Genomic DNA, 14370 nt, shown 5'->3' with positions numbered 1-14370 from the left:
GACCAGACCACAGAATCTTCTCCTACAAGCTGGGACTTCCTCAACTGAGGGCAACCGCTGGTCACTTGTTAGCAGGGAATGTACAAGGCAAGAACTCGAGGGGAGAGCTCGAACTCAGGTTAAAGGACAATGATACAGTAACAGTCAAGAAAATGATTAAGCTAGAAGTGAGAAAAGCAGTGAGGTCTGTGGTGGTCTTCTAGTAAGGGTAGTTGAGACACATATTCTACACTAACATCTTTCCAAAAGCGGTGCTTCATCAGTTTATGAAAATCAAATTCCAGTTCTATCACAGAATCATAGTTTGGAAAAGATTTCGAAGATCATCAAGTCCAATCATCCACCCAACACCACCATGCCTGCTAAACCATATCCCAAAGTGCCACACCTACACCTCCAGGGATGGGGACTCCACCACTTCTCTGGGCAGCCTGTTCCAATGCTTGACCACTCTTTCAGGAAAGAAATTTTTCCTAATATCCAATCTAAACCTCCCCTAACGCAACTTGAGGCCATTGCCTCTCGTCCTATCGCTAGTTACGTGGGAGAAGAGACCAACACCCACCTCACTACAACCTCCTTTCAGGTAGTTGTAGACAGCAACAAGGTCTCCCTTCAGCCTCCTCTTCTCCAGACTAAACAGCCCCAGCTCCCTCAGCTGCTCCTCATAAGACTTGTTCTCCAGACCCCTCACCGCCTCGTTGCCCTTCTCTGGACACACTCCAGCACCTCAATGTCCTTCTTATAGTGAGGAGCCCAAAACTGAACACAGTTTTGAACAGGTTTAGCTCCTGATTTTCACACTGGTTATGAAAGGGGAACTGTTTATTGCCTATAGAAAGAGAAATGTTCCCAAGGATTACTTTGTTTGTAAATTTGACTATGGCAATGGTTTGAGTGTTACCTGCACGTTTAAAATGGAAGCAAAATACCATGTGCCAATGGATGAGTAATGTAAAATGGAACTAACGGGTCCAGCTTAATTGCCTGCAGTAAACACAGCACAAATATTTTGCAAAAACTGAAAACCGTAGAAAGTTTATTTGATCTATTACCTTATTTCAAAAGTGGTAACCGACCTGGTGCCGTATTAGTTAAACACAAACAGGGATTACATTTTAATATAAAAGCTTTATCTTAGTAGCATGCCTTCACAATTTTAGTCTTCTTAAGGTACTCAGCTATCTACTTATTACCCACTTTCACAGGTCCAATTTTCCATTAGTGTTTCAGAAGCAATTATGAAGTCATTTCTCAATTCCATTGACATTATTTTTCCTGTTATTTTTCAAATCAAATTCCACGATTTCTTTTCCAGACCTTAGACAGTATTTCTGTCAAGAGCTCTTTTTCCAGGTGTGAATATATTTCAATATGTATACAGAACTCAAGGAAATATAGCTACACAGATTTTATTTTAATTAGAAGCACAAGGTCTCACGCTGAGCTTTGTTATACTTTAAAATACATATTTCAACTAACTGCCAAGCTACACTGCTGTTACCAAAAGGCATCTCAAAAACTGAAGGGGAATATCTTAAGTTTCATCTATTACCATCATTGAAATGTAGTCTCTGTAGCGAACAGTGTTTGTTTCTGGATCTAGAGCAGTGGAGAGCATGTCCTCCATTTCTTCCTGAGTAAAGGGCTCACCTGAAAGGCAGCAGAGAATAATGCTTTGTCTTGATAAGTATTCTTCTCAGGACTGGCAATTACACCGCTTTTCCCTTGCCAGGATCTCCTTATGGTCCTCACACAGAGGAGAAAAGGAGCAATACTAAGGATCCGATTCCTTCACTTTGGCCAATGTAAGTCCTGCACACCGAGCGAGCCGGTCTAAGGGAAAGGAGACAGAGGACCTGGATCCTCTGATCTCCTTCTAGTTCACAGATTCCAAAACAGCCTGTTCCTCTCTGCCACAGGGATTTCGAAACAATCATTTTTGTCAGAATGAATTCTTCGAGTGTGTAATTAGAATTATCTCTCATTTGGCCATCCTTTCACTTGTATTTACATCATGGAAGGCTTCTGTTTCTTCTCTTTGAGGAGCTTCAAAGCTGCTGCTGGCCTACTGCATCCCTCTTTGAGCAGACAGACCCCTTCTGAGGATAAGCCTGCACATTGTTTTGTACTTGAGGCAGGCAAGCATGAGTCAGCCATGCAAGAAAAGCCGGCTCTTCAAGGGATATTGAGGATCACATGATATACAACTTAAATCTGGTCTTTGAATCTCTTTGTTTGCATACAGCACCAAAATTAAGATCAAGATAATGTAGGAATGAATGAGCACTGAAACTACCTGAAACACCTGGAAATCTAAACTACAGTTTTACAGGAGGACAGAAAAAGAGTCACATCCTTAGGAAGTACAGAGATGTGCACAGAATCATAAAATATACACATAAGATTGAATTATGATTCTTAATAATAATCATCTCTATCTTATAATGTCTGCAAGCAGACAGATAAACATTCTTTCCCTGTATTATTCACCAGTGAAATGTTCTAGTCTGCAGCCACCCATCATGGCAACAGCACTGTTTGAAGAGAATGTATCTACTCCTGCAGGTTCTGGCATGCAGAATGAGGACCTCAAGATGCCATATACACATGTAATGTTTATTTACTTAAATGCTGATCTTACAGAAGTCATCTTACCTTCTTCAGTCAAATATTTGATTAGCTCCTCTTTAGTAATATGTCCACATTTTTTTTCATCCAAAGCCTTTAAAGAAAAAGAATAAAACTTGTGGTTTTAACCATACTGAATCAAGAATCAGCAACTTCTTTCCAGCAATTAAGTACTTGAATATTTAGTTACAGACCTCAAATGCGTGTAGAAGAACATCTTCTGGAATAGGCCAGTAGCTGAAACCATCAAATCAGAAAAGTTAAGTCACTGGTTGCCAGGCTGCTGTACTATTCTGGAAGAATAAAATATGAGTACTAAAGGAAAAGCAAAACTTCTTTTCTATGGGAATTTACTAAGTCTGTCAATCAAACATTTACTTCCAGCTTGACTTTTTGGAACTGTCTTTTTATCTTTACGTCTTATGTCTTTTATTGTACTCCTGTTTAATTTCCCTTGTGCTACGGAGCCAGATGAATGGCTTCTGCATGTCTGGGCTGGCTGAGTGGGTCAGCAGGAATCAGTAATAGCTGAATCATCCCACGTAGCAAATGCACTGAGCAGAAGACGGCCAAACCAAGACAGTAAAGTTCTGTCCAGGTACCCTGGTAGCTAGGCAACAGATGACCTAGTGGGACTTTGACAGTCTGATGAGCTGATGATGAGTAAAGGAGGCTGGTAGCTACAAAAGAAAAGGTCTGTCACTAACAGCTTCAGAGAGACAGGAGAACTGGGCACGTGTGTGCGTGCGTATGCGTGCCTGATCTCAGAGCTGGAACAGAATCCCTGTGCAGCAATGGAGACCTTCCACATCCTAGCAGACTCCCACCAACCCCCGAGAATACTAAAGAGAAGACGTTGAAGCCAGGGAGGTTCTAATTGCTTTGTTATTTTATCTAGACCCACCTCGCTCTTTTACTATCTAAAAATCAAACGTGCTAAGAGGCCTCGTTTTTTGTGATCCAAATCTCATGTGCCCTTGGATAGGTGTACTACAGACATAGTGCCCCAAAAGATAAAGTGGGTCTTGACAAGCCTGCACTAGCCTGGGGAAGGGGGGGAAGGGCCGGGACTCTGTGTGTCTGTATGTTTGTGTGGAGGAGCAGAAGAGAGCCCAGAGCAGCAAGGTATCACTTTGTGAAAAGGTGAACAGCAGTCTGGAGCCAGAAATGTGCCATGAAGGCCAGAGAAGCCGGAGGTGCCGGCACCTGCGAAGTCAATGCACCGGGACCCAGACACTGCTGGCTGGTCCGTGCCCAGACACGGGTGCAGCGACTCCCGAACACAGCCCCAGGGTGGACCCCGCTGGCTCTGGATGCTGCGAGGCAGTGCTGGGAAATCCTACAGCTATTTGATGTGTAGAACACCCTCCTACCAAAGGCCCTCTGTGTGCAAAATAACTGCTCAGTATTGGACAAGGCTGAGTCTCCCAAAACCCTTGGCTACCATCTTTAAAAAGAGTGACAAATTCCCTGTAAGTAATCTTGCTTTTAGTGCAAAATATCAGAATAGCACAAGTTCCTGTGTACATGCAAAGACTTCTATGTACCTTTGAATAACGAGCAGTGTTTTTGTTGTAGACTTTCAGACCGGGAGTCTTTTAGAGTGCTAGTTGTGTACACTCAGCTGTACCCGGCAGTCGTTTTGAGACATGAATATGAAGCTGATTTATACAACTTACTAAAAACACACTGTAACAGACTGTGCTTCTCAGTCACTCATACGTTCAGAGAAAGTAATGGTTATGACCTCAATTTGCATATAAAATATTTCAGAGATCCACAAAACATGTTGAATACCAAGTTAATTCTGATTCACATTAAAAATACAAAAGCTACACACTATCACAATTTACTATTATAAGCTGTTATTATTTATATCATCCATACAATGTAATTTTATGTAGATGAAGTAATTTTGAAACAAAATCTATGAAGCTAATGTAAACTGAGTTTAAATAGCAAAAAAAATCTGTACTCCTTCCAGTTACGAAAAATTCCTGTAGATATATTTATTCAGAATCAATCCTGTCAATCTGCAATAAACTACAGACACAGAAAATCCACTTTCCATTACCTTCTGTCAAGTAGTACTTTTGTCATCACTGGAAGAAATTTTTCCAGATGAATGTATCCAGTCGGCTCTTCTTCTTCTACCTAAACGTAAAACTTGCGTAGGGTAGGTTATATGACTCAGTAGCTAACTAATAGCAAAACCAGAAAATTGGGCTGGTTGCTGCATGAAAATTACAGAGTTAGACTTTGAGTATTTAGATCAGGTTTTTAATATCACACAGCAGCACAACATCTGAGTGAAATGCTTGTGATCAAATAGAAAGAAATTAGAGGAAGAAATAATATCCCAGGCAATACAGGCCTGCTATCGTAGAGACTTTGAATAACTCAATATTGCCCTCTTGTGCTTAGAAACCATTCATGCAAAGGAACTGGATGCCAAGCAACTGATTCTCTCAAACTCTCATAATAACTCAGCAGAGGTTTAAACATCCAGACTGCGTTTGTACTAGCAAAGGCTAGCAGGTCCTGGAACGTCCCCGAGCAGTGTCATGCGACCGCCCGTAGCAGCAAGCCATCAGCACGTTCCCGGCGTGATTTTGGCCCGTGCCGCCTAAGGCTCCCCGCAGCAGCCCCCAGGCCTGGCTGGGACCCCCGGGACCGTTCTCCGGCAGGCTGCCTCGGGCAGCCGCTCCGCATAAAATATTTACCAGGGTAGACATGAGCTGCTCTGCGCCAGCTGGAGTCAACACCCAAGGATGTTTCTGGGCATATTTAATGTGTTAATTTGGACACAGCCCCAGTCTAGCACACCTCAAGGATGGAATCTGTTGCCTCCACGTGTTTCATAGCCAGAGAGAGTCATCAGGGGAAGGACCAGAGAGGCAGGCAGACTGAGCCAGGGCAGTCCGAAACCATCACAAGGCAGCCCATAAAATACTACACAAAGAAAAACTTCCTCCCAAACAAATTAACAGGTTAGTCCCAAAACACTAGGGACTTCTAGCAGCATTCTCACTGCATTCCTGTACCTCCACAGGAGATGAACAACGTGGTAAAAACGGCCCCCTATCATCCCGGTGCATCCCTTTCCTGAAAATGTCAAGTTTTACTCCAAGGAGCCCTCTTAATGGAGCTAGCCTGTTCCTGTCTGTGTTGAAACTGGATGCACGCCTTGTGGTCTCACGCGGCAGCAGCAACACCTTGCAAGGCTCTCCACAGACACAGCTCAGACTGAAAGAAGACTCAAACAGTCGCTGATCTGCAATCTCCTGACTGAGCCAGGAAAAGACCAAGTAACAAATCTTCCTCTTGGGAGCTGGGTCAGAGCTGCGGGTGATGCCTGATGCATCCAGCTGGTTAAATGGAGAGCTGCAACTACTGCTGCGTGCTCTTTTCCAGTGCTCTTGAGGGGCTTTGGTTGCTAAAAGCAGGCAGCCACCACCTCTTGCTGTTTTAGAGTGGAAATTGGCTTGAAAAAGCACTTTTTCCCTTCTGTTTGGTGAGCCTAGCGGAAAGGATCTTTAGCAAGGAAATGAAGCTGTTGAATACTTCATGCTAAATCAAATGGTACCTTTTACCATTACAGAACTATTTGTTTTACTGCTTGATAGGTTGATAAAGATATAATAAAAAACCTGGCAAAACTTAACTTCTTTCCAGTGACATAACGGTTAGTCAATACACTGAGCTATTCCACCCATCACAAATATTGAGATATGAAAGCACACAAGATGTTTTAGGGAACATCTGTGCTTCAACCAGTATAGCTCAGAAGTCCACAGAGACAGAAAAAGAAATACGGTAGCTATTTATTGGAAATAGATAGAAGTGTCTTGAATATATTAACCCCACCTAAGTCAGTAAGTGTTCAGATTTGCAGCTGCATGTATCCTCTTACTCTTCCTCATGCTCACTCCTGTTCTACACCTCATTCCCCACTGCTGTTTTTCTTTTTCCATAATTCCTCCCCTTTACACAGTGACTGTGACAGTAACAGTATCTGCTTGTTCAATCTCTGTGAGTTTTGCTCTGTCTCCTTCCTCTGGGTACCTCCAGAGCTCGATAGCAACCGCATTGTAGCACCCATCACGCGTTGTACCTCTGCTCTCACAGCCATGCTATTACTGGTCACGTAACATCTGGGGATTTGAGTCACAAAGAACCAAAGCCATCTTTCAGAGTTATCCAGGAGATCTGTGGCAGACCGGTGCGCTGAACCTGGGATTCCAAACTCCAAGCACTGCTTTTGCCATCTCTAGGCTTATGATTTAATCTTAACTTTGTAAGTAGGCCTAAAGATATGCTATGAAGTACAGCATTTACCATAAGGCAATATAGGAAACAGTGTATGATAATTTTTAGAGAGAAAATAATCATATGAAAGCTTATTTGGAAGATATGTATAATTTGAGGGCAACATATGCTGGTTTAGCTACAATAAGGCTAATAATAAGGAAGATGAGATGACTGAAAGACACAAGTAGTGAGAAATAGAAATGAATCACAGCTTACAATGGGCAAAAATACTGGAGAAATAGCTTGGTTACAAACCAGCCAACAGAGACAATTTTTACTTTATCTAGATTAAGATAAAATGTTATTACCATAGTCAATGATAATGGTATCTTATATAAATTAAGATGTATTTGTGATTAACATAATGTATTAAGGGTTCTACAAGAAGACACTGTTCTTCTGGTACTAAGCCTATGCCAAGGTTTCATTTACAGGCACCATGAAACCGTCTTTGAGATTTAACTTTCAGTTCAGTGTTCTTTAAGGTTAACCATTAGTCTTGAATGTATTCTTTCTTCTTGCAGTATTTGTACTTTAATTTAATATCCTTCTAATCAGCAACTGCATCCATGTTATACTGTTGTATCTCAAGAATCTTCTGCCTCCTAGCTGCAGTGCATTGTACTTTGTTATGTATTACTTATTACAAATTTTCAGTAATGCTGAAAATTAAAAAAAAAAACAAAAAAGAGAAAGTCCCATCTCTGAGAGAGGGAGGCAGGCCTTAAGTTCTCCTGTTCTCCCTGACCTTGGGGGTGGGGTGGTCAAAGCATCCCCTTCCTATTCTCAGTTCTGTATCTTGAGTCAGTTGCACTGTTCATTTGTTGCAAACAAAAAATCTCTGCGGGCCACTAAAAATATCATCTATATTAAGCACTGTAACTTCTTTTTCCATTTTGCCTTGTTTGTCGGTGGGAGCTGGGACTGTCTGGTACTGAGAGCACAGAACCAGAGCAGGCAGACTGCAGCACCACGTTGAAAGATCGTTCTCTGATGGTTCTTTGGACTTCCTCACTTGGAGCAGCTGCGCCACTTTCACAAGACTTAGCACAAAACTTCTCACACTAAATTCCGAACTACAAGAGACCAGACAAGCATACCAAGGAGAGACTGCTGCTGCAACCATCCAAATGGGACAGGAAGAAAAGAGTAAGAGACACCAATTCCCACCTGACCTATACACGAAAAAGAGAAGAATCCTTCCCCCACCTCTCAGCCCCAGCATCTTCCATTCCTTAAAGAACACAAAGTCTTCTTCCCACTCTTTTGTCGCATTTATTAACCACACTCTGTCAAGGCACCAGCACACCATGCTTTCTATTACAAGCATGAGGTAAGAAGACAAAAATTGAAAAATAAATAGCGAGTCTTCCCTCTGTGTATTTTTGGAATTTGATGTATAATTTTAACACCTGCTCAAGAACTAATTTTTATTACTTAATCATCCAGTGTGTGTCCATGGAATGTCCAGCAGAGTGAGATGGTTAAGGTTTGGGTATCCTAATCCTATTGAGATTTAGGACATTCTTTTTCATCAGCCAAAACAAATTTTTCCTCCATTTTCTCTAAATGCCCCTCCACCTTGGCACAGTGGCACAGTGACATTCTGGAGGAAAAGAGCGCCAAAGGCTCCTCATTTTAACCCAACAATGTTGTTACCTCATCAGCCTTCAGGGCAACCTGAGAGACTGCCTGCCTGCCTGAATCACTTCCCAGAGACTCTCAGCCTCTGGGAAAAGAGCTTTGGTTTCCCACACAACAAGGCAGAAGAGCCAGACTTGTGCCGGTTTAAGACTGAAAAAACCACAAAAGTTCTAAACCCTTACCTTTGCAAGCAGTTCATGTAGTTCTGCCTCAGTTGGGAAGCAACCCAGGGACCTGACAATTGAACCAAGCTCTCTGCAAGGAAGAGGAAACATCTTTCTCAGTATATCTGCAATACAAGAGTGTCTGTTGAGAATCCAGACACCAGGTCAGAGCTTGCCTATAGGAGCATGCATGTACAAGCACACAAGCACGCACAAGCATGTGTATGTGCACTTTTAAGATGAGTCTTACTAAGCAACATCTGTTTTTACAGACATGAAATATTCTGGACCTTTTGGAAGAGTATTACTGTTCTTGTGACTTTCCTCAAAAATTCTTTACCATTGTGTTGCAGTGCACTGTATACAGGTTACTTTTCAACTGCTGTCCTCTTAATTGTTAAGCTTAATTTCAATAAAGTCAACATTTATGTAGTTAATAAAACACTTGGAAACATAGTGAGATGAAAGGTAACAAATGTATGTTTATATTAAATGCTATAAAGATACAAATTCTAATTGCAGGAAAGAACAATTACAAAAGGTCAGGAAGGAGTTAGCTCTGCTGTGCCCCTGCTGTGCTCTGAAAGAGTCCAACAGACCAACATGGTGGCTTATCACCGCCCTGTTTATGCTGCAAATTATATTCATAGCTTGCATTTACTGCTGAACGTGGTGCAGCTGTTCTGAGGCTTTAAATAAAATTCTGACCAAACCAGCAATGCCTCAAAAAAGTTTAAGATGAACAACATCACAGACTACAAATAAAAGTACTTTATAGCTGTAGAAAAAGAGTACTAATAAGACTTATGGTATGATTGAAAACAAAATAACAGAAGCATCAATGTTGCTTGTGATTTTCAGTTGAATTCTGCAACATAGAAATTCAAGCACATTTGAGTAAGTCTCCACAGTGCTGGTGGTTCCCATGATTCAAACCTCTGTGGTTTCTTCATCTGCACCAGTACATTTGGTGGAAAAATTAGGTTGCCTAATAAAAATAGTAGATAAAAGAAGCAATGTACTTTGTGAAATCATCCTATAACAGTAAGCCCCAAATGTGGCGCACCCAGCACACGTGGAATTATACAGGTCAGTCTTTGGCCCCCTCAGACAGGTCCTGAGGAGCTCCCATTCTGATCGAAAACATGTGAGAAGCACAACAACAGACGACAGAGAGGAAAAGGCTGGCTGCACAAAAATAGTCACAAAACAAAACCCAATCCCACCCATACAGTTGTTACGAAACGCAGCCATCTGCTCAAATGACTCAGAGAAAGCTTGCCCCCTGCAGACCTGAACGGAATTTTGGCCATGGGCCTCCACGAGGTCAGACATTTAGCCCTGTTTCCATAATCCTTGACCATGCGTCCTATTTCTAGTACGGGCACACTGTATTTGATGCTCTCACTCCTCCACTCCCTCATCCTTTCCAGCTACAGGATACTTCTAAACATTCTTTGCCTCCCCCAGAGGAACACCCAACGCAGATCCTGCCTCCCTGCTGTCCCACAGACTGTCGGAGACGGGACGGTCACCATCACCTCCTGCCTCACCTCACGCTCAGCAAAACTGCGCCGTGACTAAGGTAAGCCAGGCCCCGCAAAAGAGTTTGCAAAATCTGGCACTGCTGGCTGCTGTTCCTGACAGTCTGTGCGTGCCTCGGCATCAGGATGTTGTTTGAAGTGTCTGTGGTCAAAAAAGCCATGTCACATTTGGTAACAACATGGAGTTTAAAGGACCCAGAGAGCAAACTGTATTTTCCGCCCAGCCACTTCCTCTCACTTAGTTCAGCAGCTGCAGCTCCTGCTGTGTGCTTTCTAGCACACAAAAACGATGGTTAAAATGAGCTTTTCATACAGGTTTTGTAACACTGACGCAATAAAATGCAGTGCCACAGTCTTCAACCTACATATAATACTTTCAATGACAAGATCTGCAAAATCATGGAAGCCCTTGACTCAGGGTGTGTTGTAAGCAGCATGAAACAATATCGTCTTCCTCATGCTTAACTTCTCACTAACTTCTGTCTGCTTTAGGAGTCACGCAATACCGATGCTGGCCTGTCACGCCAGCGCAATTTTCCATATTCTTCACAGGAATCTGATATTTCAGGCAGTGACATTCATATGCCTTCAACTGCGGTTAAGAATTGTGCTGTACTGCCACCTTCTGATACAAGGCAACCAGCCACTAATAATCCCATTTTCGTGATACAGCCCTGCAACACGAACCTAGGAATAATTAGACAGTAAATTGTTGTTCATTGTCAGTGACTATAGTATGACAAAAGTTAATGTGAAATTGTGTGTTTACTATGTTAAATAGACTTTTGAATGTCCCCTCTCACATGTTATGACTTATGGTCTGAATGAATAAAATTTTTAAAAGTCCATTATTTGTCTCATTTCATTGCTGTAACATTTTCTCAAGCTCTATATCCATTATACTGGATTATATTGGACATTAGGAAAAATTTCTTTCCTGAAAGAGCGGTCAGGCATTGGAACAGGCTGCGCAGGGAAGCGGTGGAGTCCCCATCCCTGGAGGTGTTCAAAAAACGTGTAAACATGGCACTTCGGGATATGGTTTAGCAGGCATGGTGGGGTTGGGGTGACGGTTGGACTTGATGACCTTAGAGGTCTTTTCCAACCTTAATGATTCGATGATTCTATACGATGGAGTGAGGAGTGAGGTGAATCTTAAAGCTAGTGAGCCTGGACCGTAGATGCAGATGACAAAAGATAAGCAACCAGTGGGCAATGGTGCGCTGAGGGCTGGGGCAGGGGGAAGTGGCAGGGGGTCCCCGCAGCGGCTGGTGGGGGAGGACCCCAGCCAGGGTCTGGCCCACCCCCCAGTCAGGAGCTGGGGGCACCAGGCAGCCCCAGCCTGGAGCTGGGCAGCTGGGGGCACTGGGGCAGCCTCAGCCCGGAGCCGGACAGCCAGGGGCACCGGGGCAGCCCCAGCCCGGAGCCAGGCAGTCGGGGGCACCGGGGCAGCCCCAGCCAGGGGCATCCGGCACCTCCCCGGGGATGGGCCAAGAGCTTTAGGTGAGCGCTCCTCCCAGTGAGCCCTATGGGCAAGGGAACAGCAACTGTCCCAAGCGTGGAGACATACCCTGAAATTCTCCCTATCTAATGTAACTGAAAAATCATTTCACTCCTATAAGTACTCATCATTTTTTAAATTTAGAGGCACTAATAAGCATGCATTGCTACAGCCATCATACAAATACTTTGCACCTCTCTCGCCTCTGCTTCATAATGTAGAAAACATGTTTGGAACACTTAAAGATGTTTTCCAATTTGGCTTTGTAAGGAATGTCTAGTGACAACAATTTCACCAGTTCTCACACTCCTTTGTAGTGTTTATACTCAATAATTGATTCATAATTAAAAGCTTTGGTGATGTCCTTGTAAAAATAGTAATTGGCAATATGAAAGATTACTTCAGTAAACTTTCATGACAACAGCTTGTAACAACTTCAGAACCTGCTCAGTGAGACATAAACATGTGTTTTAGGTATAACAAAAGCCATATTGTTATGTGTATGGATGTTTATGTTAAAACGAAGTTAAAGTAGCGCTGTCAAATATTCAAACTTAAAAAATACCAGAGTTAAGATTATTTAGGAATTTCTAAATTTTACTTCCTTTAGCTCTGTATCTTGTAGACAGTTACACCCTGATCAGCCTAACAGTCCATGTTTTTACCTTCTGCTGAACTTTTTCTTACTCATTCTGACCTGTATTTTGCTTGTATTTCCATAACATTGCATAACATTGCATAATGTGCGCTGGCAGCCCAGAGGGCCAACCGTGTCCTGGGCTGCATCAAGAGAAGCGTGGCCAGCAGGTCGAGAGAGGTGATTCTGCCCCTCTACTCTGCTCTGGTGAGACCTCACCTGGAGTACTGCGTTCAGCTCTGGAGCCCTCAGCACAAGAAGGACATTGGAACTGTTGGAGTGGGTCCAAAGGAAGGCTACAAAAATGATCCAAGGGCTGGAGCACCTCTCCTATGAGGACAGGCTGAGAGAGTTGGGCTTGTTCAGCCTGGAGAAGAGAAGGCTGCGTGGAGACCTGATTGCAGCCTTTCAGTACTTAAAGGGAGCCTATAGGAAAGATGGGGACAATCTGTTTAGTAGAGACAGCAGTGACAGGATGAGGGGTAATGGTTTTAAACTAAAACAGGGTAGGTTTAGGCTAGATATAAGGAAGAAATTCTTTACAATGAGGGTGGTGAAACACTGGAACGGGTTGCCCAGAGAGGTAGCGGAGGCCCCATCCCTGGAAACATTCAAGACCAGGTTGGACAGGGCTCTGAGCAGCCTGATCTAGTTAGCGGTGTCCCTGCTCGCTGCGGGGGGGTTGGACTAGATGACCTCTAGGGGTCCCTTCCAACCCAAAACTTTCTATGATTCTATGATTCTATGATTTATACTACAAAGGTACAGTGCCAGTAGTTCTCCCTCCTGACTCCCTCCTATGCATCCCATTCCCCCAGTTCTGGTCGTCCCATTTCAAAAAGTAGAAAGCTAAACAAGAAGGAGCAAAAAAAACAATGGCCAGAGCTATGGAATAGCATCTCCTAAGAGATTAAACATATGCAGATGCATCAGTCTTAAACTGCTGTGGTGGAAGACGGATGTGCAGACAGCTATGAAATCATTAATGGTGTCGAGAAGATTAACAGAGAAAAATTGTTTGCTATTTACCATAAGACAAAAAAAAAAACAAACAACCCAGGCACCTCTCAAATCATAATGTGGCAGATGCACAAAAACCAACAAGAAATACTGCGTATTTGCTAATTCCTTATATTCCTCCCTCAAGTAACTACTAGTAGCTCAGATGAGGGTACTGGGCTAAATGGACTTCCGGTGCAATCAAGTATTATCATCTTTATGTTCATATTATTATCACCATCATCATCAAATTATATGCACCCCAGAGGCAGAGGGACATGCAGGCAGCGTTGAGGTCGGAGGCACCTATGGCGAGCAGGCAGCTGTGACACATGCTACCGGGGTCACCCCTTGACCTGCTGGGACTCTCCCAAAAGCGAGCGGATCCATTCAGGATCCAGGATGTGTCATGCCAAGTGAGCTATCAGAGCAGAGATTTTCTAGGAGTAATTGCAGCCTCAGACTTCGTGTCTAGCTGCAGTTTCCTCTTACCTCTGTACTCCATCAGACCCAGCATCCCTCTCTCAAGCCAGTTTCAGTTTTCAACCACTGAACAATGCAAAATGTCTACTAAACAAGTAAAGACACAACTGTCCGATCAGGGCCAAAAGGACTGTCACAACTACACATTCTGATAAAGCAGAGGCGGGTTTAGGGTGTTATTTATCTCTATACTGTATCCTGTAATATTTCTGTGTGAAGGCATTTACAAACCTGACATCCACAGTTTTATTGCATGCATGGTCAAACACCTCAAAAGCTTCTATAATCTTTTTCTCTATTCCAGCTACTGCATCATCTGCAAAAAGAAACATAAGAAAACAAACATTCACTGAGCTGTTGCAACTGATTTATTTCCAACTGGAGAACTGTGACTGCAGAAGCACCAAAACTGATAAAAGAGCAGATGGGAAAGGTACTTCGAAAAACCGAATTTAT

The 14370-nt window shown here is 43.0% G+C and overlaps 1 protein-coding gene across 8 annotated transcripts in view; it reads right to left on the bottom strand.

The window, feature by feature from the left end:
- The window catches only part of DRC8 (dynein regulatory complex subunit 8), a 47078-nt gene that overhangs the window by 14596 nt on the left and 18112 nt on the right, over positions 1-14370 (bottom strand). For 3 of the 8 annotated variants that reach the window (XM_075445545.1, XM_075445561.1, XM_075445549.1), the window contains exons 2-7: positions 14146-14230; positions 8769-8841; positions 4706-4785; positions 2826-2868; positions 2659-2725; positions 1556-1653 (exon numbers count right to left, since the gene is read on the bottom strand). In XM_075445545.1, the coding sequence (XP_075301660.1) occupies positions 1556-1653; positions 2659-2725; positions 2826-2868; positions 4706-4785; positions 8769-8841; positions 14146-14230 (446 nt within the window). Of the gene's footprint in view, positions 1-1036; positions 1654-2658; positions 2726-2825; positions 2869-4705; positions 4786-8768; positions 8842-14145; positions 14231-14370 lie in introns of those variants that run through there. The other 5 variants (XM_075445555.1, XM_075445582.1, XM_075445575.1 and 2 more) reach the window with 4 other exon arrangements.

This window comes from Opisthocomus hoazin, chromosome 2 (genome assembly GCF_030867145.1).
Source record: "Opisthocomus hoazin isolate bOpiHoa1 chromosome 2, bOpiHoa1.hap1, whole genome shotgun sequence".
NCBI lineage: Eukaryota > Metazoa > Chordata > Aves > Opisthocomiformes > Opisthocomidae > Opisthocomus > Opisthocomus hoazin.
This window is presented reverse-complemented; position numbering and strand designations above follow the sequence as displayed.